Raw genomic sequence first — 23,492 nt, 5'->3', positions numbered from 1 at the left:
AACTTTTCAACAGTTTTGTGTTAGAAAGCTAGAATATGAAAATCTACAATGAAAAAATTATGTACTAAAGTATATCAGCAGAAATAATGTGTTATATTAACGCATTACTCACCTCTGAATCACTAAATGGGACTGTGGAACTGCAGAATCAGTAAGTATAGATGGAGCTAGTTTTGGATTTTGTGTTAGAAAAATTAGTATCTACTTTAATTCCCCGAATGATGGCTTTAAATTTTTTTCTGGAAAAAAATAATCAGTAACTTCTGTAATCAGTAGCTGTTGTCTGTCAACTTATTGTTTATATTGTGAGTGGTACAATGGTTATAGTAACAGCATTGACACCAGCATTTTTAAGTCTCTATTTGTACTGAAATAAATAAACACATTCACAAGCATTACCTTGTTGGTTATACACAAAAAGACATATGCAACTTAGATGTGACATTAAAAAAAAAGCTCTTCTCTACAAAAAATACGTTTTTCAATGGCTGAAATGCTGTGCTTCAATTCAAACTTGCTTCTGGATTTCTCCTCTTAACTTCAATTAAGGTAACACCCTGTCTTGGGGGTTACAGAATGGGAAAGGTAGAGGCAACAAAAAACCATAGAAGAGAAGTATGAAGATAAGTTAAGTTTCACTGTCAGGAAAAGTATCTAGAATTACTCTTACCCAGGAAGGAAATCGATGTAATGGTGGGGTTGGAGGTTTGTTGCTAGCAGCTCTTTTTGTCGTATCACAGGGTTCCTGGGCTTCAGCAATTTGTGCTTCAGTGCAGTCATAGGTAAACACTCCTTCATCACAGCCAATCTCCATTTTCTCTAAAATACCTGTATCTTCTCCATCCACCAGATCAATGTCTGTTTCCTGAGGTCTCCACGGACGTATCATGCTTATAGCATTTCTATTTTTACCAAACATTCTATCAGAGCTCAGCTGGGGCTGGCTTAAGTGTTTTTTTGCCAAAGCTGAATTTATACTAAACACATTAGGAGTCCGTAACTTTGGAGGTGGCAAATTTGAGGGAGAGTCTGATGGTGTCGGGTACTGAGAGCCTGAAGAAGTTGCTAGGATTGGGTGTTTAGGGGTTAGAGCAGGGGTTAAAATGGGACTTGGGGTATTTGCCTCACTGGATGAGGATGAATAATCTAGCCTCTGAGACTGAAATTTCTTGTTCAGTTCATCTGAAGAACTATCTTGGTCTTTCTTCTTACTTGTGAAGTCTGAGTTGCACTTTCCACCTGGATTGTTCTGACCTTTTCTTTGGGACCCTTGCTGCCAGGAGTACAACTTTTTGTGCTGAGTCTTCTGAACACCCAAACTCTCTTCTTCAAATAGAGAACTACTGTCATCAGAAGCTGTCAAATACATTTCACTTCCCACTCTACTGTACCTAGCGTTCTCTTCGGATGTGTGGCTTGAGAGAGTGGATGCACACCTGGATTTCAGTCCTTTATTATCTCCTCCATCCTCATCTGAGCTCCAGTCACTCCCTGTAGTGCACGAGTTCTTTGACATGTCACTGTCTATATCTTTGGATGAACAACTTGTTCTCACATTTTTGTTCTGCTCTGATCCTGAGGAACTTTGCTGCAATGACTTCTGACCTTTATTGCTTTCATGTGCAGGACCAGCAAAGGTAGTTTCCAGGATATCCTTCTCTAGAAGACAAATACAATGAACAGGAGAAAATTACTTTAGCAAATTTGACTGCTAAAGGATTTTGTCATTATGTCTGCAAATAGTAAGTAGGTAATCATTTCAAGTAAGCACATTTATTTTTTTCTGAATATTGTATATAATAATCTGTAAGAAAAATATTACAAATTTTTGAATGCAACTGAAGTTGCAACGGTATTTAAGAAAAAAATGTAATAGACAATACTCCAAGTTTTAGCCAAACTAAATATGGCAATAAATGTACAGATGAGCAGAGTGCATGTTAAAGTAAATGTTACAGTAAACCAGATATGTATGAAAATAAAAACTAGAAAAAAGACAAAACAATGGTTTAAGAGGGCATATGCATTTAGCTGCTTTATTAAATCTAGAGAAAATTAAAGCGGAGTAAAAGCTTGACAGAAAAGATTTACGCTAACAAATCAAATATTCTGAGGATATCCACAGTGTTTATTTACAGAAATTTATTCTGCAAGCTATTACCATATTCTCAGTGGAGCATGCTTAAGATATACAAGAGTGGCTCATAAAAATGCTTAGGGAAAGATGTGTTAAAAATAGCTCTGCTTATGCTTTTCACTTTTACCTGGTTTTGCAAGAGAGAGCTATAGCTTGAAGCATGTCAGGGAGGCCTACGTGCTCCCCCTGAGTTAAAACAGATGCTAGAACTAGGACTTTTCTACACAGACACTTGGGAAAGTTAAATAGCTATATGAAGTTAAAGTGGATTGGATAAATAAGTATACAAAATATTAACGGGATCTGTGTCAATTTCTGCTTTTCCACAGAATTCAACTTGTAATGTTGGATACCATGACTGACTGTGAATAAAATTCTGAGGCGGTAAATAGCACTATGGGACTCAAATGAAGGACCAGAGCAGGAGTAACAGTCTCCTTCCTGAGCTTTTTATTGCTTAAGGAGAGCAGCAAGCTGCAATGGAGTTGCTTATGCTTATAACAACATAACAGCACATCAATTTGCTAGCATTACAGGACTTCAGGGCTTGTAGGGCAATTGTACAAACTGTTGAGGGAGCTTTTTACTTATTTGGATAGGAAACAATAGTGCAAAAAGATGCCTGAGACTCTTTTCTATTATTTCTGACCTTGATCAAAATAGTATCTTCTTGAATTAGGACATAAAACTAACACTGGGACACCAGTAGTAGCATAGATAAAATATACAGAAACCGGACTTAAATGAGACCGTACAGAGGCATACAAACCTAACAGCGGTCTCTGGGGGACTGGCACACCTGAACTCCATATACTACTGTGGAGCAAACCTGAACCACAACAGTTTCTTTCCTGGGCAGCCAGAGCACTCATCAGCCACTGCATGCTGCCAAGCAAAGTATCAGTGGTATTACTGAGATGCTAATGCTCAAAAGGATTTCTTCCTAGTAGTAGAGACTGGCATTAAAGAAGGAGAGAGTACTGCTACATACTTGGAAAACAGCTGGTTTGGATCCACTTACTTAACACTTCGATTTTGGTTTCCCACCTGTTAGAATAAAATGACAGTATGTGTGACTCTGTACCTAGTGTGTTTCTGCCTTCAGTGTAGTCTGACTCTTTTGATGAAGATTTGCTTATTTCTTCAAATTTAGGAGATGGTTGAGGACTTCTTGCTCTGTTTGAAAAGCATCCAAAAGTCAAACTGCTTAGTCGCTGACATTCTCCAGGTTTTTGTGTTGAAGTAACAGATTTCTTGCCCGTAGCTTCTGAAGAATAGTAATTCAGCAATTATGTGTTACTAGGTTTTGGATGACTGTAGTCAAATGTAATAGCTACAAAAATCTGATCAGAATTCTTATTCCCTGTAGACTGACATTCACTGGTTCCTTAACAGTGCTAGAATAACAGTGATAAAATGAAGAAATGAAAGCAAACACCTGACACAAACCCTGTCAAATTTTACTTGCAAAACCTTTTACATAACACAAACATACCAGTTCAGCCAGCAAAAAAGAGTTGTGCTTAGTCTGAATGTCTTTTTAATAAAAATTAAATTATTGCTTAGCTAACAACTCTATGTACAGTCACTCTAAAGTCAGGTAATTAATGCTTGTTGAAACCTTTGTGATTTTATGGAATATTTCAATTATATGGATGCACAAATTAATACGGTATAGTAAGAATTATGCTGTATATAGAGAAATGTTTCAAAAACTTTTACATTTACCTTGCAGTTTGGATTGTACTGTTTTCATCTCTTTGGTTTGCTTTTGGTTGATCAAGCGAAGGTTCTGATTTTCCACCTCTAACTAAAAACACAAATTTAACCTCATCCATCGGTGAAACATTTTTAAAAGTCATTATATCACTTAACATTTTCTCTGAATTTGTTTTCTTAAGGTGAAGCTATTTCAAATGCTAATCTCCAATTTACTTTGCTTAATGACAGTCTATGCATTTGTATTTTCTGAACAATAAAATTCCCTGCAACGATTATCTGCATAACTGTTTACTCTGTTAAAATCATTCCCCCACCAAGCAAACCCAAGACTCCTTTAAAAAGTCCAAATAATTAAGAAAAAGAGAAATCTCTGTTGTCGCTTTTAATAAAAGCAAAGGACTAGAGTTACAAACAAACTCTTGTACCATTTGGCAAACCCAAGAGAAAGGCAGAGGAATTGAAGGCAATGATGGCACTAAAACATCCTGACATCCCACAGCAAGTATTAAATAAATGGGTACTGAAAAGCTTACACAGAACAGATCTACAGGAAGAAAAAGACCCCACCGAGCCATTGCTATAGCTCACTACTAGGAATTAAGAGACGTTGGTTCAAACACCAGCTCTGAATTATGAAAAAAGATGTGAATCTGAGTGTCCAATATCACGGAGAAGGGAGCCATCAGTTCCACCTCCCTGTGAGTGACACCTAGCCGCCACTGTGAAACTAGCTTGAGATCCTGCATATTCCAAACTAAGTACATAGTTTCAGTCATATTTCATTTCGTGCAAACTATTTTGAGATGATTTTAGCTAAACTTAACTATATTTTTATTAAATGATTTTAAAAACTTCCCTTGCAGACTAATCATAAATGTTATTTTTAGTTTCCTATTTAAAAAATTATGGTTTTTTTTTTTTTTTTAACTCGAGTGTGCACTTTCCAGTTAACCACAGGACTGTAGGACTGTAACATTTACAGGCAATTTCAAATTCTCTAAATGGAAGGAGGAGAAAGCACTGCTGCATACCAAAACCGGCAGCCTTAGACAGGGTACAGATGGTTATCTCACCACAGCAGAGAAACAAGGGAGACAGCTGGTCTCTTACGGGAATAGAGGCAGTGCCCCTGAAACTATTCATGACTAAGAGTACAGTGGGCATTGGAAAACAAGAAATGGTACATCCTTTTTCTGCCAGACCCCAGTAGACTCGTTCAGCTTTTGGGGGATTATTCCCACTTCAAGCACCTGCTGGAGCAAGCTAAATTTGCCAGCTGATCTTTCTCAATTGGTGGAGATAAGAATATCTGCCAGAGAGCAGTTCCTGGGGGTTCTCTCCATGAAGAGGACAAAGAGATATAAGTTAAGCAAATCAGACATCAGAAGTTAAGCAATATGGACGCTTTTGCCCTCTATGCTGTTGTTTCCTTTTTTCATCTTTCAGTGAAGTAACCATACCAACCAATCAAACTGGGAAGCGTTTTTTTGACTATGGTCAATTTTCTGTATGACAAGCATTGTAGCAAGAGTTATACCTCATGGAGCTTGACGGTCACCCATTCTTTTATTTTAGCTGCTTTTTCTTCTATAAGTTTTGCTTCTTGAAGTCGTATTTGCTTCTGGAAAAAAAAAAATTGACACAAGCATACACTTCATTTAACATTCTAGTTTGCCATAGTAGTACCGTCAGAAACAAACCCTAAAGTTTCCTTCAAGAAATTCAATCTCCTGGGTGACATATGGTGATTTTTAAATAAATGACAAATAGGCCCTTCAGAGAGGCTGCTATTCCACTGGAAAGCAGAGGAGACAGAGATAAGGAAGAATGTCTTGACCCTCTTAAAAACTAGATTTCTTTCAAAGGAAGTGAGAGCATAATTTGCAAGTCAATAAATGTTATTCAAAGCACACTCCTAATGGGAAACTTTCCAGTCAAACGACAGAAATAATTCTAAACTTTTCTGTCCTCTATTGATCTTAATTCTTTTATTTTTCTTTTGCATAATTAAGAATGGAACTGATGCTCCTCTTTTGTAACAGAGTTATTTCTAACCTGTTCTTCAAGTTGCTGCTCCAATTTTTGTATTATGTCATTTTTATCTTGAATCAGGATCTCCAGATCTTGACATCTCTTATACAACCTGTTTTCTGATTCGCTCGTTTGAACATTAGCTGCTTTTAATTTTTCTTCCATAACTTGCACCTATTTGGAAGGTCAAACATAAAACTTTAAGAAACAATATTCCACGATAAAGGTAATAATTTAATCACAAAATCGATTGTTAAAATTGCCCCCACACTTTTGATTCAAGGTAATCCTGCAAAACTCCAAACCTTATTTGAGAAAAAATGCCACAGTTTGTTATATCACCCTCTGCATCTAATATCAGCAGGACTGGCAAAACACATTTTTTTAAAGAATAACAAGCAACACAGAATAGTTCTATTTAGAGACTGTATTGGTTAGCCTCGCTTTATTTTTATAAGGTTTTTCTAAAACAGGTCACTGTTTCCTCTCCCTTTTATGTCTATCAATCAATGAAGAAGTCCATTACATGCACCTGTTCTGGATTTACTCTGTTAGCTCTGATTTTACTGAACTGAATTGGACAGTGAGCAAAGAAAGGTGTTAGGACATCTCTACTAAGACAAATCAGTAGATGTAAAAGGAAGCTGTCTTCTCCCTTTTGAGCAATACTTAAGACAGAATGCAATTTTCTGAATTTCCCCTGTTAACAGTACCTTAACATGCACATAGCTAGTGGAGGTATTTTTCAATTTAGATATACCTGCTGAAAAGCCCTCTCTGCTTGACGGTCAGCATCTATAACTTGTCTCTCAAGCTGCTGCATCTGTAGATACATAAAAACATATAGTAAAACCGCCATGCCTTCTGCCTGCTGCCAGAAATACCACAGTGAAACATATTTTCATGGTCTGTTCTGAAAAAGGAAAAGATGGGTTCTGAATAGGAGCATAAAAATAAATAAGAAGATAAGCTGTGTGTCAGACTGGGGAGATGATTCATGATTAGGACCACATTAAAACACTGTTAAGATTCTTCTAAAGAAAAATAATTAATACTGCTATTTTTACCTGTTACCAAGAGTAGAAACGTGTTTGATAATAGCCCCAGAACCTTTCTCTTGCAGGGAAGGCTATGGTCTTATAACTCCTAAGCTCCCTCATGTCCTTCCAAAACTGGTAAGAGTAAAGGGTACTTAGCACATTCTACAATTTGTCTGTGAATTCTTCTGAAACTGACAAATTTATCTTTTTTTCTGCTATGAGGACTGTCCCAGTCTCCTCCACCCTTTGAGTGAAAGAAGATGGTATGTAGCAGAAGATACACTGCGGACTCAGGTGCTGCAAAGAACAAGATGTAAAAAGCCATAGCAGAAATGGATGAAGACAAGACACCCGCACTGTATGGAGGAGTGCAGGTTCCTTTTGAAAGGCAAGAAACCCTGATCTGTTACATTATAATGATGCCTAATAAATCATTGCCTCAGCCTTTGCCCCAGGCCTCTGAAAACCCCTGAATTTTATATAATTTATTTTGAAGGGGTTTCCAACAGTGTGGAGCAGAGCAGGACAGAAAGAAATGCTTTGTTAAAAGTTTTGCTAAGAGCTCTCTAGTCTGATTTAGGTGAGCATCAGAATTATGACTTTTAAAAGAAGAAGACTGAGTACTTAAATCATATTACAAAGTACCTAAGGAAATGAATATATTATTCCATAATTTACGGGCTGGAGATTGGTTCTCAGGAAACACCTAGCTATAAATTTCTCTGTTTACCTCAGGAGGATGAAACACCCAATACTTTACATTGGTATACTCAGTATTCAGCTTCAAACTTGTTCATAGAAAAGCATACGATACAAATAATGAAAACGAAAACCATTTATTCTGTCTCCTGTTTACTGCTTGGTTTTAAAATAATCAGTTCCATTCTGTCCTGTTTGTTCGCCATTTCTGGCATCTTTCAGTTTCTTTTTTTCTCTATTTTTTTTCTCTCCCCAATTATGTTGTCAATCAAACAAAACAGTTTTGTGTACTTTTAGCACCTCAAAAAGACACAGAGGACACAGAGTCATCACTCTATCAATCAAAAAATGAAAAAGGATAAAATGAGTTTTCATTACCATAAGAAAAGCTGTGACTGACCTTCTAGGACTTTCTCATAGGACACAAGAACCCAAAGTCTACGTCGTAATACCACAACACTCCACTGATACAAGAGCAATAAACATTATACAATGCACATGGTCCCTGAAGAGTTGTTTTGAAGGAACAGTGCTAAGGAGATGATCGTCCCAGTCACTCCTGTACTAAGTCTGGACAGACGGACAGGGAGATGAGCCTGCCTTCTTTCTCTCTGCTCACGTGTATTTAATTCCCTATTTGTACAACTTAATTTTGAGATTTTAATGAGTTTAATTTGTAGGATTTTGAATTGTAAGGTTACTTTCCATCTATTTTGGTTTTATGTTCAAATGTAGGCTTAGTTCACAAAAGTCACTTTAACATCACTTTTATGACATTTCTTTTTAGTGAGTTGTTGACTCACAAATCCAGGTTATTTCTGAGTATTTGGAGAGCTAATGTTCTGCTGTAGTAAAAGCACTATACTAAACCAAGTAGAAGTGCAGACATTGTATCAATAATGAACACTGTCAATACTCTGTAATAGTTAATTATAATTTGTCATAATGATAATGTTATGACAGAAACTTCCTTCAGGTATTTATAATGTGAAATTCATTGTTGCTGAGTAGTAAGTAGTTCACCAGTTTTCCCAGGCAAACAATTTGTAAATGCAGGTGACTGCCACGGGCAGAACTGGCAATTCAGTTATGTCCAGTAAGTACAATTAATTCCAGCTGTAAGGTCATATAAAAAACCTGGCAGATCTGAATGGAAATAAAATGTGGAAATGCTGCTTGCCAGGCCCACTCAGCAGCCAGTGCATCTCGGCTTGCTCAGACTCTGCTTAATGTTGAAAAGAAGAAGTGTCTCTGGCACTACCTGATGATCCCTGAACCACTGTACGAGCACGGAGCAGCGGCACTGCTCTTCTACACAAGAGCTGGAGTTTGGGATAGTACAGTGCGAGACAGACCTTCCATGTCCTTCCATGTTTCTGCACCGAAACTGTGGGATGCACCTTTCCTAGGAATATATAGTGTTGCACTGGCCCTGGAACATAGTAATATGTTCGCCTAGTCTGCTGGGACAGAGGATATAAGTGGAATAAAGCTGTTGCTAAAATGGGCGTAAAGCTAGGAGTCAGAGTAGCTGAGAGAATAATTACCAAGAAAACTAGCATTCAGAGATTAAAAATGGAAGAGCAAGTTTGGTTTTGCTTCTTTAAGAGCTATTTCAAGAAGATATGCTAAGAAGCTTTGCATGATCTCACAAGAGGGATGCGTCAGTCAGCTTCCTGGCAACAGTTAAACGGAGCTGTTATTGGGAAAATTTCTTAAGGGTCCTCAATTTGTCTTAGGAGTCTCCTATGAAATAAAATAAAATAAAAAACAAAACAAAGCAAGCTGTATTATTCAGCAAGTGTGGAATACCATACTTACCAAACATGAGCACTTGGTATAACGGTTAAATTGACTAACTTTTCAATAAGTTGATGCTACTTAGCAATTATTTAATAAGTCCTGATTCTCCCTTCACTTGGGTTTTATTTAGGTTTGTTTTGCAGAGCCTATTATTTTTTTTTCCATTAGCAAAAGTAATCTCTAACCATTCTCCAAAATAGTTTTACGGGAAAGAAAAAAAAGATGATATTCAAAATCTGTACTCTAACTTTTCTGCTACTCTACAGGCCTGTGAGATTGCAGATAAAAAAGCACTGCCTTAGGATACTCTAAAGGTTATCAAACTTGTTGGACAAAAGACTGGAACTAGTTCCCAGTGAAAGGCTTTCTCTTCACAAAGAAAACCTAGCCTTAAACCTTTCTTTTTAAGTTAGCAGGAGATTTCATAACAACGATCACAGTGCTACTGTGTGTGTGAGAGGGAGGGAAGGGGGGGAGAGAGGGATGGTGAGAATACCCGAGTGGACCAATAGCTCATTTAAATCAAAAGCCAAGCTTTGAACTCCTCCAGAATAAGATGCAGTGGTGAATTCTCTTTACCCAGCAAGTTTGAAGACAATTTCAGACCATGAAGAGACAGCTTAAGATCCTCAAATTAAAACAAAAATAAAGGAGGTAAATACTACAATACTATCTTAACTGGACCTCAAGATGAAAAAGGCAGGTAACTGTAGCCATAAGACATTTGAAAGCAAAGGTTGATATGTTTTATGGATGCAGAAGAAAGAACTACATATGGCTGCACCTTGAATACTGATGACCAACTCTGAGTTTATCGAGAAAGTGACTAGAAAAAAACAAAAATCTGTTGAATTAGACCTCTGTCTCACCAAGTTCTTTTAATGCACAACTGTGAAAATCACCAGTATCAATAGAATTAAATGATATGTATCAGGTGTTAGGCTAGACTTTTCTTCAAAAAAATAGTCTATAGAGTCTCAACAGAAACAGAGTTGGCTTACTAGCAGAAACATGGAAGGCCAACATGACGTTGGTAACATTTGGCACGTAGAGTATATTTAAGCTTAATTTTCTATGTCCTGAATAGGAAAACCTGAAATAGCGCTCCAGTTCAACAAACCTCTGATAAAGAATATTTGTCACGTACATCTATGATTGTTTCAGGGTCTTTCCAAAATTCATTAAGGACTCAGAGGTCTCCCATGATAATTTATACTGGTTTGGGTTTTATACTCTTAAAGACTAAATGTCTTCAGCACAGGAACAAAAAATACATACATTCGGACTGAAAAACAGGAGCAACACAGGTATGGAAGAATGGATTGCCACTTTCACCTGCACTTTTTCCTTCTTTCTGTAAGTGTAAAAATCCTGTATTTTTCAGAAAACATGTTAGTGCATGCTACATTAATTACCTGAACTTTGGAAAATAATATCTATTGTTAAAAACAGATTTGGTTTTAAACTTAGTAAAGAAATAACCACTCTACATCTGACACTCATCAAATTGAGCTATTTTTGTTCAAGCAACGAACAGAGAAATGCCACAAGTGAATAAATACTGGATGCTTTGAAGAAACATAGCAGTATAAAAACGAAGAGGTGTAATGCCTTGGAGGTCTGGTCAGTGAAGCTCAACACGCAGTCACTGGGAGTTTGTTACAATACAAAAACAAATCACAGTGACTGTTTTCCAAAGCTCACCTGGAAGTTTCTTGACTGTATTCAGAAATGTCCAACACACATTTTTATGCAAGTAAAGGGATTTTCTATTTTATTAGAACATCTATTGCAAGAAACAACTTCCTATTTCTGCACTAAAATATTTTTGCATCTGTTTTTGCACTATAAATACTCCATTTGTATGCATATATATGTATACATATTTTCAGTTTTATATATATAGATTATTATTGCTGGGATGTGCATTATAGAAGAACTACAGCACTATGTTGATAATATACCCCTGATATTTCCAAACATTATTTGGTAATTCAAACGGACATTTTTTATTTTAAAAACCTCATAAAAGAAAAAAAAAAGTTGTTGGAATCCTTTCCTTTTTGAGCTCTGGAAATTTCTGTTATTGATAGGAATAAAAAAAGTAATTTTTTACCCAGGTCATTTTTCAATGTAGTAACTTGTCCCATTCACATTTAAAAATTATATTATAATCAGTGCATAATACAGTGTCTGTCTCCTCATTTTTAATATTATGAACAATAGAGTTGTATCATGTAAACTTTTTGGAAATCTCAGTGTACAGTATTTTGGAATAAATACAGGAATAAAACAATAAATGAAGAGGAAAAAAAAAGCATCAGTTCTCTGTAAGCCTTTCAAAGCATGCTGATAACAGGTCAGTTTTCAAGAACAAAGTATCAGTCAAAAACTAATGTTTCTGAACCCAAAATGCAGCCTGTCAATTAAGTGCAGAACTTTCAGTGACTTGAGATCAGTATGTTTGTGTCAGTCCTCTTTTTTTCTTACATTTCAATTTTTCCATTCACTCTCATCTGAAAAAAGGCCTAAACCACCTGTGGCTGAAAACTGTGCTTCGCATCTGTCCAATTTAAGATTTATTGAACTATCAGTCTTCATACCATACAGGGCTTACCAAAAATGAAGAAAGATGCAGCCTTTAGACTGGATGGAAGCAGTAACATTGTACAGAACAGCTCTTTTAAAACTTAGACTAAAGGTAAAGAGATTTGATAGAGTAAATTCTCACCGTGAACCTTAGCAGCATTGTGCCTTCCTACATAGCCACATTCATACCGGCAATGACGTCTGTAATTCCCTGAGCTCATAGGGGGAGATGGCTGCTTCTATAAATAAGCAAATAGGGGAAACAAGTGAGGAATAAACACACCTACACCTGTCTTTCAAAGGAGCACTAAGATATAAACAGGTGATGAAGAAACATAGGCTGGAAGTTTTCCAGATTGGATAAAAAAGATTTTGCAGCTGCCTTGCAGTAGAGCTATAGATACAAAAAATCTGACTTTTTATTTGTTGCTTGCTAAGTTTATAAATGGTTTGAATACGCGTGCCGGCTATTCCAGAGCACTGCACGTGACCAAGATTTCCCCTTTTGGTTCTGCATTTGTATGTTTAAACTTACATGTTTAAACAAATCTCTGCATTTCCTTGAGCAAAGATTAAGTACTGCTTAAGACTGATCACCTGTCCATCAGTGGCTTTGATCACCATCAGTTTTCATGTTCACAGATATGCTTAGCCCAATCTATAGAGGTATAAAGCCTTGCGTACATTTATTAGTTAGAAGTGATAGTTTTTGAAGCATGACCTTTTGAGAAAAAGGTCTCTCTTCTGGTGGTTTAGCTTAAGAAAATGCTGCCACGTTCCTCCTCCTTCCATTTAACAAAGAGCTGACTGGGTGGGTATGTCCCACCCGTATTTTCAAACGCTCTGCCTTCTCGGCAGAGAAAAATCTCGGCACTGATTTTTCTCCTACGTGTCAAGTAACTTCCATAAGGCTGATGCCAAATATTTATACGCTACAACAGACTTTAAAGTAGGAATGGATCAACTAAGCCACACAGGCAAAACATAAAGGTGTGAAACCACGATATGAATATTTCACAGGAAAAATAACAAGAGGAGAATTTGTAAGAAGGAATTGGCACACACATTCGGTAAGGTACGCTTTGTTCTTTACTGGTTGACTTTTTATCCCAAAAGCAACACAATAATTAGAAAGACATCTTTCGTATAACAGCTTTGCTTTTAACTGATTAAGAGAAGTCTGTCTTGTCTCACAAAAGCTGGAAGTGATACTTACCTACCTATACGCACAAAATGAACTAAGTCAGTAAAAAATGAAACTGAATACTTTGGCACAAAAGCCTTTCCTTAGAATAAGATGAAACCTAAAAATGTTTCTCAAAGGTGTAGATTTGGTCATGAAGAACCACTTTCTGAACCCAATCTTTTTGTTACACATCTCCCCAAATAGGATAACACACATCTTACAGTGGCTCAAATGCTCCTTGGGCTACTCAGATCAAGCACAGTGAATTTTCTTCACTATTTTACTGCAATTTTACTGTTTGACGTTTTTCCTACATGAAGGAAATATATATTTAGATGAAAGAATTAGTTATTTAGATTAAATTCCGGAAGCCACAGCCTTATTCTTCCTTCAGATCCCACCTGAACGCTCACGTAGGTTATGACTACAGCAAAACTCATCTTGGTGCTCACAACCTGGCAGCTCACAAGCTACCACTTCTCAGTGCAGCCCCGTTTTTTCCTCCTTCCGTCTTAGCTATTGTTAATACCAATGAAGAGGTAAAAGGCGAGAATTCTCATGAACAAAGCAGTGCCAGCTGGTCCTCTGCAGACTTTCTATCTCACCAACTCCTCCTATTCATTTTATCCGTGTTCAGAATTAGAGTGTAAAAGCAATCTGGTTTCATACATATTTATATGTATACACGTATGTATACACATATACACAGACATGTATACACACTCATACTTTTTTCTGAAGACTGCTAATAATTTTGCAGTCTTCTGTTCCCACTCACAGTCCAGTCCGTTTCTAACTACAGGAAATTCTGGCACTGCTCTCGTAGGTAGGCAAAAGGCACTTTAATCTTAATTGCAAGTCTCACTTAACTCTGCTCTTTAGCTAGCTCTCATGACCTATGTTTAGCTCAAAAGCCTTTCCTTGGAACAAAATGACAAAATTATCCTTAGACAAAAATTATCATTCTCCATCTGTTCAGTCTCCAAAATGATGTCTCAAAAATTTTATCCGTATCCATCACAAAATGACTATAACCACTGAGTTCTATGTTTTCTTGCAAGTTTTTGGCTATATTTGAACAAGACTTTAAAAAAAATTATTTAGCACAAAAGTCTTTCCTAGTGTTTGCTGAATATGTGAAAAGTACACATGGAAAACAATCTTTTACATTTCAGCTGACTTCATTATAGTAAAATTAATGTTTTCTTCTGGAAAATATATACATTCAAAATATGGAACAGAAAAGCCCAGGCAGGGAACTCTTACAGAACTAGTAGTATAGGACAGCTGCCAGTAAACATACAGACTTAGAAAAGCGAAATCCAGCAGTGGGATTTGGGGAGGCAGTGTAGTGAAGGTCAAACGAGCAGCATGTAATGCTGGCTGAATAGTTTGTGCTTTTCCCAGCTTCAGTCTTTCCTAAGGACTTTTCAGGACTTTCCTAAGCCTGGTGAAATACCAGGAAATTTCACTCTGGCTGTCTTCTCTTCCAACTCAGATCTTATCCTGATAGTTAAGTTGTAGACACAATCAAATGCAAATTACGTTGACCTCCACTCTAGCAGAAGCAGCCCTTACCATAACATTCCAAATCTTGAAAGGAGTGGAGATAGTGTTTTAACAAGGTGGAAGAATGTACCAAGGCACATGGTGGCAAACTGGGAAAAAGAAGTCTTATAGGGTGCTTAAAATTCTAACAGAAATGTACCAACACCTGGTTTTTCATCTCTGTGACAAGGCAGCTACCTGCTTCCTTTTGTTTTGATGGTTGTACTACGACTGTTGAAATCCTGCTACTTTTCTCTTGCTGAATTATAAGTTCTGATGAGAGCATGAACATGAATATCTAAAATAGGAGGCCTTTTTTCATGTCACTGTCTGAGGTGACAGCTTACGGATCTAAGGTACCAGTCAAAAGTCTGCTTGCCAAAGTACAGAAGTACTTGCCAAAGTCAAAAAAATTGACAACTTGATTGAAACTGAATTTACTTATGAAATTGAAGTATGTAGGACACATAGGGAGCATGGATGCTACAGGAACAAGCAAAATTCCAGAAATGTAAGTAAGGCAGCATGATGCAGTTTGAAGACATGACAACAGATATTTAAAGCTTGAAAATACTCTCTGAGGGAATGAAAATCAAATGCATAAATTGCAAGTACAGAAAGAATTGCTTCCAGGAAAAACAGAGAAAAAACATCTTGTAGCTTCTGGAAGTGAAACACTAAAGAAATCTTAGAAAGGGCAAAGGTCTGCACAGCGCCTGCCTCCTATCTCAGCTTCCACAACATCCATCAATTTCCCCATCTCAGGTGGCTGGAACAGAACTGATGCCCCCATCTCCGCACCAGCAGTGGGAAGGTTTTCATCCTCTGGCTGTACTCTTTCTCATTACGCAGCTTGGCTCCTAGGACAGCAGCTGATTTATTGCTTCCTGAGTTCGCTTTTATTCTTTTTTTTCCATCTTCACCCTCCTTAGAAAGAATATAGGTTTAAGACATACAAAAATAGTGAAACAAAAAAAAACTCTTGCTGCCATAAAAAGGCACGGCATAAAGTTAATAATAGACAAAGGATAAAAATAGAGTTACAGTGGAAAAGGTATGGGTATTGAAAAGGTGTAAACAAACCTACAACTCTAACCACAAACATTTATACTTTTATTCTCTTCAACTCTCCTTGCTTTCTCCTGATTCTGTCTTCCCAGTTGCACATTAGCTTACAATAGATTTAATTATTAAATCATACAAATGAACATGAAGTCCTCCCTGCGTGAACGCTCTGCAAAGCTCCGTTTTCTGGTGCACAGATATGAGCAGGGGCTTACCCGAATGGAGTCTAGTGCAAGACCAGAGGCCCAGGCAGCACTCTTGTACTCTCTTTATACGCTGGTTTAAGTCATCAGCAGTGAAAACTGGGACACAGGGACCAGTAGGGAGTTTATTAACTCATTTAGGTGTTGTCTGTCTGAATTACTTTCCATGAAAAGAGAGTTTTTTGAAGAGCCAACTGAAATACTGAAAAATAACCTTCATTTGATTTTTTTTTCAGTATTTTGCTCCCTTCTACTTCACTCTTCATAATCCTTTGAATCCTAATGCAACTACTCATTGTGCTTTTTCACAATTTTCACATTGGCAATCACTGCACAAGTTAAATGCATTACGGACTTCACCTCTGAAAACATAAACCTTTAGACTGTCCTGCCACAGATAACAAAGCACACTGCATCTGTTTCATTTTGAAATGTTAAATAACATAAATAGGTCTCCAAAATGAATACACATACAGAAGGATGTGGATTTCGCTGCTGGTTTGTAAGCCTTGAAGTCACGAGTGTGTTATGTTTTGGAATATATTGGAAACAGTACTTGGCCTAAAAATCAAGTGTCATTCAATTTGCATAATCTGTCCAGAACGTATGAACATTATTGTATTTGTCACATACTCAGTTGCCAGCTGAGCATTTATACAGAGAATACTCAAATGGACAGATTAAAAGTGAGCAAATCAATACATATATGAAAATAATTCTCTATCTTGATCATTTATATTTTTTTGCAAGTCATTCAAACTACAGAATAATGATCCATAGCAAGGAATCAAACTTGGAGACATTCATGTAAATGCTGAGTGTTACTGGATGGCCCATAATGCAACATTTGGGATAGTGCCATATTCAGACCCTTACAGGGTCTGATGAAAATGAAATTCCGTGCAGGCTGCCCAAGAGCAAGTTTAACACAGCTATGTAACCAACGTGATTTTAGTGATAGGAAAAACATTAACTTTACACCTCATGTTACACGCCTAGTTAAGGTGAAAAATGTACTTGTTATGAAAAGAATGAGAGCACCAAATTTTGCTCTGACATGAAATGCTAGCTAGGAGTTAAACTTGCAGTCAAATACTGTAATCTTTTAACTAGTGAAGGTTTTTAGTAAACTCCTCATACGCATAGGACTCAAGCTGCACTAAAATAAAGGCTTCTACTTAAAACTCAGTTCCACAGACATCCTAAATTTGGCGTACTAAGGATACTTTCTACATCATTCCTTAAATTCCTTTAAAGACCTCTCCCATTTACAGCAGCAGCTTCTGCTTAAAACTCCAACAAGGTCTCTTTCTTCGCATGTTAGATTTATAAATATAGACTCTTTTCTTGGTAAAATGAAAATAAATAAAAAACCCAAACAGATAAACAACAGTGAATGGATTAGTTCTTTGAAACATTGTATATTCCTTTACTTCTCTCTCTTCCTCTCCCCTGAGTTCACTACGGAATTATAGTACCGGTAGCCATACTGCTGAAACGTAATTATAACGCAAATTTCTCAAACTTTCTCAGCCACTGAGGTTCAAGGAAGAGTGCTTGATGGACTTAAAAAATCAATCAATCAAACAAACAAAAAACAGTAAGTAGTTTGTCTTTCTAAATTAAAACACATCTATTAGAAAAACGTACTGAAGATTTCCATGTTAATAGATCATTTATTTGCAAAACCACTATTAAAGCAAACAACTTTGCAAAGGTATTTGACTTTGGGTGTATAAGAAAAGTTTTTCAATTAATTCAATGCCCAAATATATTTGCAAAAGCACAGAGATTGCAGACACAAATATTAAAAAAGGATAAATTTAAACAAACCCTTATGAAAATCTGGTTTTAGACTGAATTATAGAACACACAATGAAAAAAAGCAATGGCAGTTTATGACAAGTCACACACATACTGCAACAGGATGTAAACTTCTTTTCCTGATTCATTGCCTTGAGAAGATGTCTCAATTACACGCAGAGGAAGAAGGCTGGAGAATTACCACAGTAATTCATTTATATTACCTTCCTGCGGAGACCTCCTATTTAGTCACAATACCACTCTCGCTCTGTTTTCTGCTACAATTACGTAAATTACATAATTTAATACCCATGAGGGCTTTAGATCTGTCATGCTATAGGACTGTGATTTCTCTTGCTATTTTGAAGTAGAACACTCTCTAGTGCTATTGTTCAATGTTTTACTACACACTTCATAGCACAGAGATGATTGTAAACAAAACCACAAAGAAAGGCCCACGCTAATCAAAGTAAGAGTGTGAATATTTGTGTGCCTTGCAAATTACAACTTGTTTCATTCTACAACAGGTAATAAGTCTCGGGAGTAGCTGTAAGGACTGACACAGGCTGTGCTTTCCTCTTATCATTAATACCAGGATCAAGTACTCGCCAAGCAATTTTTCAGTATTTCCTTTGCTGTTTTCCAAATATATTTTTGAGTAACAATTCCATGCAGTTTAATGTCATAATTGTGTGTATGTATCTTTCCCTTTACAAATACTGAGAACTGTTTGTATACCTTAGAATTTTTAAAATAGAAATATGTGAAAAATAACCACTGGATCGTTACAAATGAAACCAACATGGAAACAAATACCACTAAGGGCTTAGTGCAAACAGCTGGTATTCAGTCGTGCAACATTGATAAATCTAGAGATGGATACAGTCTAAATTTGTCAAGCTCTGACCAGCCTTTTTGATGCATGTCCTAAATGACTTCCAGTTTATGAATGGAAGATTCATATTAAAAAGTCAAAGTGACAAAGTGAAGAGAAAGATCATTTTTTAATGAAGTCTAATAATGCTCTTCTCTAGAGAGCAATATATCAAATTTTCCCAACTGAATACTTGTTGGACCCATGCTCTTCAAATGAAAATATTTCTCCTATTTTCAACTCCTGTAAACACTTTGCTTTTTGTAAACATTCCCAGAAAGTTAAGGAAAACTAAAACAAGAGGGCACTAACATGACAAGTTCTTAAGACTCTTCTTTTCAACTTTGGAGTAATGTTTTTCACAGCTGAGAGCAAATCAGTAATTTTCCTTTGACTACTTTGATTCAGGCACAGTGCTGAAAATTCTTGATTTTACCACTGCACTCTGTGTATTTATTTTTTTTAATGCTGACTTCTAAATTGATACAATAATGCATGCATTTCTATGAATTTAAGAGGATGTTTCTAGCAGCTAAGAGCTTGGGAATGCAAACTGTAAAGGAACAAAGTGAAAAGTCAAAAAGAAGGAATTCAGAGGTTACTTCTAAAATCTCCATTTTTATTTTTTAACACAGATGGTTTTGTGAAACACTGTTGATGCATTTTAACTTTTTGGTTGCCAAAATTATAATCATCAGCAGCTGCATAAGAAATGGTAGTTATAGAGGCTGGAAAGTCCCTAGGAAAGTCATGTCTAGTGTTTTGCCACTTGAATTCCATCCCAAACAGTAGTGATCTAAATGGGGTAAAGTGGCAGAAGACATATATATGACACCTAACAGCCCTGACTGTGTAAGCAGCCAATAATCTGTTGAGTGTTATGACAGAGGGCATTATACTCTGATGGATGTTCTCCTCCAAGACTGATGGACATGACTGGGTCTTGCTAACTGGAATGCAGGACACAATAAGTTTTCCCTTTTCTTTTTAAGATGAGATATCAAAGGATGGCATTTGTGCAACTGGACATTCTTTCAAAACCCTATACTCTGCAATAACTGTTCAATAAGAATTTACCATTAGGTAAAAAAAAAATAGAGTTTTCAATTACAGTGATTTCTAACAGCAATATCTTTGGTCACGCCAGGGCAAAGATATTTGGAGTATTAACTCTAAAAATTTAATGCCAACAGAACTCAATATTATTACACAAAAATTTTACATTGTTGTAAATTTTAATGCTAACTTTAATAAAAAGACCTACGTAATGAAAAAAGTCTGATCCAGAAAGTATTTTTTTCCCCATTTTTTCCATCTCAAGTTTAAGTTTTCGACCTCCTTAGAAGGGAGAAGGGCATGAACAGATAAAATCAACAGTAACGAACTGCCAGGACCAAAGGATATCCAGTCAATAACTGGATGAGACAGTTGAACCACCTATTGATCTGTAATCTGTAGTTGGCAACTCAGTGGAAACTGTAAGAGCAGAATTAGGGGGCATGTGGATAAATGGTGGTAGGCTAGGCAAGAGTCAAAGTGGCCCTTCTACAGAGGACTGTTAGGTCACAAAGCTATTGAAGTTCTTTGAGGGAATCACCCAGACTGCAGATAAGAGAGATCTGGTTTACATAATTCATATTTTGGAAAGCGTTTAAAGGAACCAAACAGCCACAGGGTAAGAAGGAATGTTCCTCCATGAACTGGCTCAGCAACAAAGACAGTAGGGTTGGTTACTTCACACAGTGATGGGAGACTAACAGGGGAGATCTGCAGAGATTTTTTCATGGCTTATGATGTCTGCACAATCATACACATTTTGTAATGGGCACTGCACAGTGCAGCGACAAGGTTTTTTGATGGCATTTTGTTATTCAGGATAGTGGAATCTTTCTGACTAGAAAGACTTACAAAAAGGTCTTTACAAGTTTCAGCGACCAGTCAATAAAATAAAAACAAATGAAGCATAACACAGAAATCCAAAGGACTTTGACTAGATCTTGGAATTGTTATAGATACCTCCATGAAAACGTACACGATGGTCAATTTGTTTAGCAAAGTAAACAAAATCTTAAGCATTATTAGGAAAGGAACAGAGCACATAACTGTGTACACCATCCACGTGTGTTTTTTTTTTTCATAAATGAACAATACATATTTTTCCTGCTGGAATACTGTTTAGTTCTGGTCGCCACCAAAATACAGTAAAATGGGAACGATTCAGAGAAGACTGAGTGTGGATGCTAAATGCAAGCATGGCTTCAAAGTGAGAACAGATAAGTTTACAAAAGAGAAGCACTAACTTAAATGTAGAAATCTATTCAAAATAAAATTGTCTTCCCTCTAACATAATATAAAAGGACATGAATTTTATTTGGGGGGGAAGCAATTGGTGGAAAATTTAGCTCAAGGAAAAATAGAGCAGTTTCCACAAAATAACTTTTTAACTAGGAATTCACTGAAGTCAGTAATAATGATGACATAGTTCCAAAGATTCTCTAAAATGTTTTGTCCCTTCCATTTTTAATTGCCTTGTTCTGTTGGAAGTGTTAAACCTGGTAAATACAACAGTGGTGTTTTTTTTTGTTGTTGTTGGTTTTTTTTTTTAAGTATTTCAAATTTGGGTTCATTTGCAGTTGTCTGTTGGGATCCACGTATTTAAACATGTCACGTGAAATGTTTCTCTCTTGCAAAATTAAGTATATATTTAAACAATATTCTCCAAATTAAATTATATAATACTTTTCAACTTCCAAGGTCCCTAGACTCTCCACAGTTGGAGATGTCTTACAGGATACATGAGTCTGCTGAACTGTATGATTTGATAAGGAATACTAATGAAAATAATACTTCTGGATCTTTTTCTCCAGCAGTTTTTATGTCTTAAATCAGATCTTAAATATTGTCAATACTTAACACATTTCCCTAAGTAATGTCGTAAACTTGACTACTGGATACATATTTTTCTCTGCATGAGACTAGCCTGGGTGTTTTCATTTGAAAGTAAACATTTTTGCTAGCAAATCTGTTGTGTGAAATTCTTTTACAGCATTAAAACAGATCTGTTTTGCATTTTTTTTTGTTTTAAAATGCTTTTTTCTCCTCATGGAAAAAAAAATATCTTAGTAGTAGTAGTCTTAAATCATGAACTGTGATGAGCCCCCATCATCTAATAAAATCATTTGTACAGTATTAAAATTCATACCATGAGACCTACCTTTTCTGCTAATAATTCTCTGATCTTGCTTGCTTGGAGACGAAATTTCATTAACTGTGACTCCAGAGTTAAACATCTTTCCTTCCAGTTTACAGTACCTTCTGGCTCTGATAGATCTGCCATATTTATGCTGGAAAAAGGAAGAAGAAAAAAAAATACCTCAAATTGAATCTGTTTTAAATGTCTGACTTCTAACATATGCACTACTAACCTGTTTTATATAAATCTCAAGAATATCCCCAGCTTCAGTACATGTACAACTCCATAAAACTTAGTGAAAGAAAATACATGAGCCTACAAAGGCCCTTATTGTAAAGGGGTTATTTCTGAAATCTGTGCTGATAATATTTAGGTGTACCTTAATTTAATTTCTTCAGTTATTTCAGGTCTGCAATGTGTTTTTCATCATAAGCAGTGAAAAGTCAAGTATTTTAACCTTCAGTTCCTGTGTATATCCCTTCCTGCATAGAGAGGCTTTCTGGAGAACTGAGCTCTTGTTAAGAAAATGCCTTATATATGTGTAACTACACGTAAGTTAGCAGCACATTTGGTTTTATGCTGGTTTACTGTTTGGCAGATGATTCAGTAAAGTGTTTTAAAATTGTTATGCTTAATCAGATTGCCTTGAAAATGTAGTCTCCTTAATGAGATGCAAGCTGGAGCTTATGGTTCCAGATGTAAAGATAGGTGAGCAAATGGCCCCTAATAGCTCCCCCCAGGGAAAACAATCCCCTTGTATCAGCTGTAGGAGATCTCAGAACATCCTGGTTCATCTGTGTTTCAAGTTCACTGAAACCTGTGCTCTTATCTACATTTAACTGCTCATGCCTTCTGAAAATTAAGCTCTGTGCCCTTTTGGACAAGCACTGCTGGAAAAATTATTCAGGATGAGAGCTGGCTCGTCATGGTTAGAGTCTGAGAAGCCAAGAAAATCATCTGCGTGTACGCAGAAGGACTGGGCTCTGTTGTATTCCAGCTATTTGTAGACAGCTTAATAGAGAGTAAGCGGAGGGCTGAATGTAATCACTCAGTTCAAGACATTTCCTTGCGAGTGAGGGCCCCGGCCTTTACAGGGATCCGAACACGTAGGTTTGGCTGTGAAATAATGCTTGAATTCCCCATGGGAATTCAATTTATCTCACACATAAAAACCAGACAGCAAAGCACCATTCAGTGGAAGGCAGCTGAAAGACCAGAACAAACACAAGAATATCAGCCATGCTGCATGTCGGTCACCTATGCCACGGACAAGGCGATGCTAACACAGGCACGTGGCCACAACTCAGCGTCATGGAAGAGACCAGCACAGAAGAGCCAAGATGCAGAATGTGCATCTCCATCTCTCCCCACCTCCTGCTGTCGCAGGAGGGAGCCCCAGGTCCCCCCTGCACAGCGCTCACCAGCTGCAGAAGAAAAAAAGGAAAAAAAGAAAAAGTAAAAAAAAGAAGAAAAAAGGCAAAGCACCGCAAGAGAAATCAAAGTCACGAGTAGGATTCCAAAAAGTCCTTAACTATTTTTGCAATACACCCAGTAGTATTTTTTAGTTCTTTCCTGAATTTTCAACATCTCAGATTACTC

At 36.8% G+C, this 23,492-nt stretch overlaps 1 protein-coding gene across 9 annotated transcripts in view; it reads right to left on the bottom strand.

Annotated features, from left to right (window-relative positions):
• Positions 1-23,492, bottom strand: part of PLEKHH2 (pleckstrin homology, MyTH4 and FERM domain containing H2) — a 63,453-nt gene that overhangs the window by 33,026 nt on the left and 6,935 nt on the right. For 5 of the 9 annotated variants that reach the window (XR_013949126.1, XR_013949127.1, XM_080586678.1 and 2 more), the window contains exons 2-8: positions 21,915-22,044; positions 6,651-6,713; positions 5,915-6,064; positions 5,397-5,480; positions 3,866-3,947; positions 3,222-3,404; positions 671-1,659 (exon numbers count right to left, since the gene is read on the bottom strand). Coding sequence is in view for 7 of the 9 variants with exons in the window: in XM_080586674.1 (XP_080442800.1) it covers positions 671-1,659; positions 3,222-3,404; positions 3,866-3,947; positions 5,397-5,480; positions 5,915-6,064; positions 6,651-6,713; positions 21,915-22,044 (1,681 nt within the window). In the remaining 2 variants the exon portion in view is untranslated. Of the gene's footprint in view, positions 1-670; positions 1,660-3,221; positions 3,405-3,865; positions 3,948-5,396; positions 5,481-5,914; positions 6,065-6,650; positions 6,714-12,163; positions 12,261-21,914; positions 22,049-22,272; positions 23,037-23,492 lie in introns of those variants that run through there. The other 4 variants (XM_080586679.1, XM_080586680.1, XM_080586675.1 and 1 more) reach the window with 4 other exon arrangements.

Source organism: Anser brachyrhynchus, assembly GCF_964034855.1.
Source record: "Anser brachyrhynchus genome assembly, chromosome: 3".
Taxonomy (NCBI): Eukaryota; Metazoa; Chordata; class Aves; order Anseriformes; family Anatidae; genus Anser; species Anser brachyrhynchus.
This window is presented reverse-complemented; position numbering and strand designations above follow the sequence as displayed.